This window comes from Lactuca virosa, chromosome 8, assembly GCF_052849685.1.
Source record: "Lactuca virosa cultivar CGN04683 chromosome 8, Lactuca_virosa_CGN04683_v6, whole genome shotgun sequence".
Classification (NCBI taxonomy): domain Eukaryota; kingdom Viridiplantae; phylum Streptophyta; class Magnoliopsida; order Asterales; family Asteraceae; genus Lactuca; species Lactuca virosa.
This window is the reverse complement of record NC_136433.1, coordinates 24,842,009-24,845,031: the sequence shown is the minus strand read 5'-3', so window position 1 is coordinate 24,845,031 and position 3,023 is coordinate 24,842,009. Positions and strand designations below refer to the sequence as shown.

The following is a 3,023-nucleotide window of genomic DNA, read 5'->3' as shown; positions in this document are numbered from 1 at the left end:
GTACCGCTGCTGCTTCACCAGAAAATTTCATGTAATTTGGCTTATTCACCATTTTGCTATTGGCTCACTTACGAAATATGAAACAAGTAATTTTTTCTTCTGAAACGACAAATCTAACATACTCCTAAACTACACCTTAAATTCACCTATGTCCACGACGAGACTTGAACCCTCAACCTCAAACAAGTAATATTTAATTTTCCAATCTTTAATGTTTTATGATTTAATGTTTAATGATTTAGTTTAATTTATTTGTTCAAATTGAAAACCTAATTAGCCAACTAATTGTTCACTTGTATTATGTTTAAATCTTCAATTGTAAATTTTTAATCTTTAATTGTATTTGTAGGGTTTATTGGAAATTTTAATAAAATGACATTGGATGTTGGTAGTAGTTATGAAAGTGGTGGAGGAAAAAGACCTCATCCTCAACCACAACCACAACATATTCCACCTAGTTTTGATATTGATAATGTTCCTTCGGATCCGACGGATAGAGCAAGAATTACATCATATCATCCAAATCAAATGGATGAAATAAGGAGAGCATATTGGATTAAAGGACTTTCTCAACCAAAAGGCCATGATTTTCCATCAATAAAAATTGGTGGTAAGAACAGACGTTTTGTAAAGGAATGGTTTGATGAATTTAATTGGTTAGAGTATAGCACAAAAGAGAACAAAGCTTATTGTTTATGTTGTTATTTGTTTGGAGACATTGTGGGGCAACAAGGGGGAGAGATGTATTTGTGACAGAAGGCTTTGACACTTGGAGTAAAAAGAAATCATTGAAAGATCATGAGGGTAAAGTTGACAGTCATCACAACAAAGCAAAACAAAAATGTGAAAATCTAGTAAAGAAAAACCAAGCTATCAGTGAAGCTTTTCATAAGCAAACTGAAGTTGAAGCGAGTAACTATCAAATTCGATTACATGCTACAATTGATACTTGTAGATTTTTATTGAAGAATGCGTTACCATTTTGTGGTCATGACGAGTCGGATGGATCAATTTCTAAAGGCTTTTTCATTGAAGAATTATCATTCCTTCGGGACCATAATGAAAGCATTTATAATGTTACTTTAGAAAATGCTCCAAAAAATGAAAAGTTGACGTCTCCAAAGATTAAAAAAGAGATTGTTCAATGTTTTTCAAAAGAGATAATAAAGTCTATCTGTGAAGAAATTGGTAATGATGTGTTTACCATATTAGTAGACGAGTCTAGTGATGTATCCAAAAAGGAACAAATGGCTATGGTTTTGCGATATGTTAATAGCCTTGGATTAGTGAAAGAAAGATTTGTTGGAATTGTTCACGTGAAGGATACAACTTCTTTAACTCTAAAAGAAGCCATTGGTTCGGTATTTACCAACAATAACTTGAGTATATCTCAGGTAAGAAATTATGAATTCTTTTTTTATGTATTTGAATCTTTATCTATTTTATTTCTTGTATATACATTTTTTTTGAAATAGGTTAGAGGGCAAGGATATGATGGAGCAAGTAATATGCGGGGTGCATTTAATGGTATGAAAGCATTGATATTGAAAGATAATCCTTCGGCATATTATATACACTGTTTTTGCACACCAACTTCAATTAGTGGTTGTGGACGTAGCAAAAAACCATGATGGTGCTCATGATTTCTTTGAGCAATTAGCTTTGGTGGTTAATGTGGTGTGTGCTTTTTGTAAAAGAAAAGATATCATACGAGATAGTTACAAGGAAAGGGTTCAAAAAGAAATTGGTAATTGTGAAATTGAGACCGGAAGAGGGTTAAATCAGGAGACTTCTCTTGTTCGAGCCGGGGATACAAGATGGGGCTCACATTATAAAACAATAGTAAGTTTGAAGAATTTGTTTCCAGAGGTTATCAAGGTTCTTAAATATGTTGAAGATGAGGGATCTAGTTTAAATAACCGAAATCAAGCGTACGATATTTTGTCGTATTTCAAGACTTTTGATTTTGTTTTTTATTTACACTTGATGTTGGAGATTTTTGGTCTCACGAATACCTTGTCAAAACATCTTCAAAGAAAGGATCAAAATATTTTGGAAACGGCTTCTTCGGTAAAAGTGACGATGAAAACGTTCAAAGCTTTTAGAAATAATGAGTTTCCTTCAATGTTGGAGAATGTATTTTCTTTTTGTCATAACCATAAAATTAAAATTGTGGAAATGTCTGAATTTTATGTTACTCCAAGAAACCGTAGAACCAAGGTTACTAATCAACATCACTTTGAAGTTGATATTTTCAACACGGTTTTGGATATGCAAATTCAAAATTTTAGGGACCGTTTTAGTGAAGTGAGCACCGATTTTCCTGAATACATGGTGACTTTGAGTCCTTGTAATGCATTTTCTATGTTTGACAAATCAAAGTTGGTGAAGCTAAGTGAGTTATACAAAACTGATTTTAATGATTTGGAAAGGGTGTATCTTGATGGTAAACTTGAAACCTATTATCACTCTTTGATTGATGATGAGAGATTTCCTAATATGAAGGGAATTGCGGACCTTTCTCATTTGATGGTGGAAACCGAAAAACATCTTTCTTTTCCTTTGGTTTATAGGTTATTAAAGTTGACTTTGGTTTTGCCCATCGCAACTGCAACTGTTGAAAGATGTTTTTCCGCAATGAAGCTCTTAAAGACCGACTTACGTAATAAAATGGGTGATGATTTTTTGAATGATGCTTTAATTTGTAATGTAGAAAAAGAAACATTTATGGATGTTAAGATCGAACGTGTGATAGAGCGCTTTCGGAAAATGGGTAATCGTAGATGACAACTTTAAAAAAAATGTAATTATATAAGACTTTTGCGCTAGTTTGTTATTTCTAATGAAGCCGTAATTAAAAAAAAATTATCTTATTATCATTTATCGGTTTTTTTTGTGCTACCCCTAGCAAAAGTTTCTGGTTCCGCCATTGTAGCTGCCTCCATTGGACGACTCCGACGATTCCAACGACGATTCTGACGGCGATCGATATCAAAATCAAATGGAGTGTGTGTCAAATTCAT

General features: G+C 33.0%; 1 protein-coding gene across 1 annotated transcript; it reads left to right on the top strand.

Moving 5' to 3' along the window:
* Positions 1-372: 372 nt before the first annotated feature.
* On the top strand, positions 373-2,787 carry LOC145130181 (uncharacterized). The gene is made up of 4 exons (XM_079065021.1): positions 373-638; positions 734-1,394; positions 1,476-1,527; positions 1,604-2,787. Exons 1-4 carry the CDS (start codon positions 373-375, stop codon positions 2,785-2,787), a joined length of 2,163 nt encoding a protein of 720 aa, XP_078921147.1.
* The last annotated feature ends 236 nt before the right edge of the window (positions 2,788-3,023 follow it).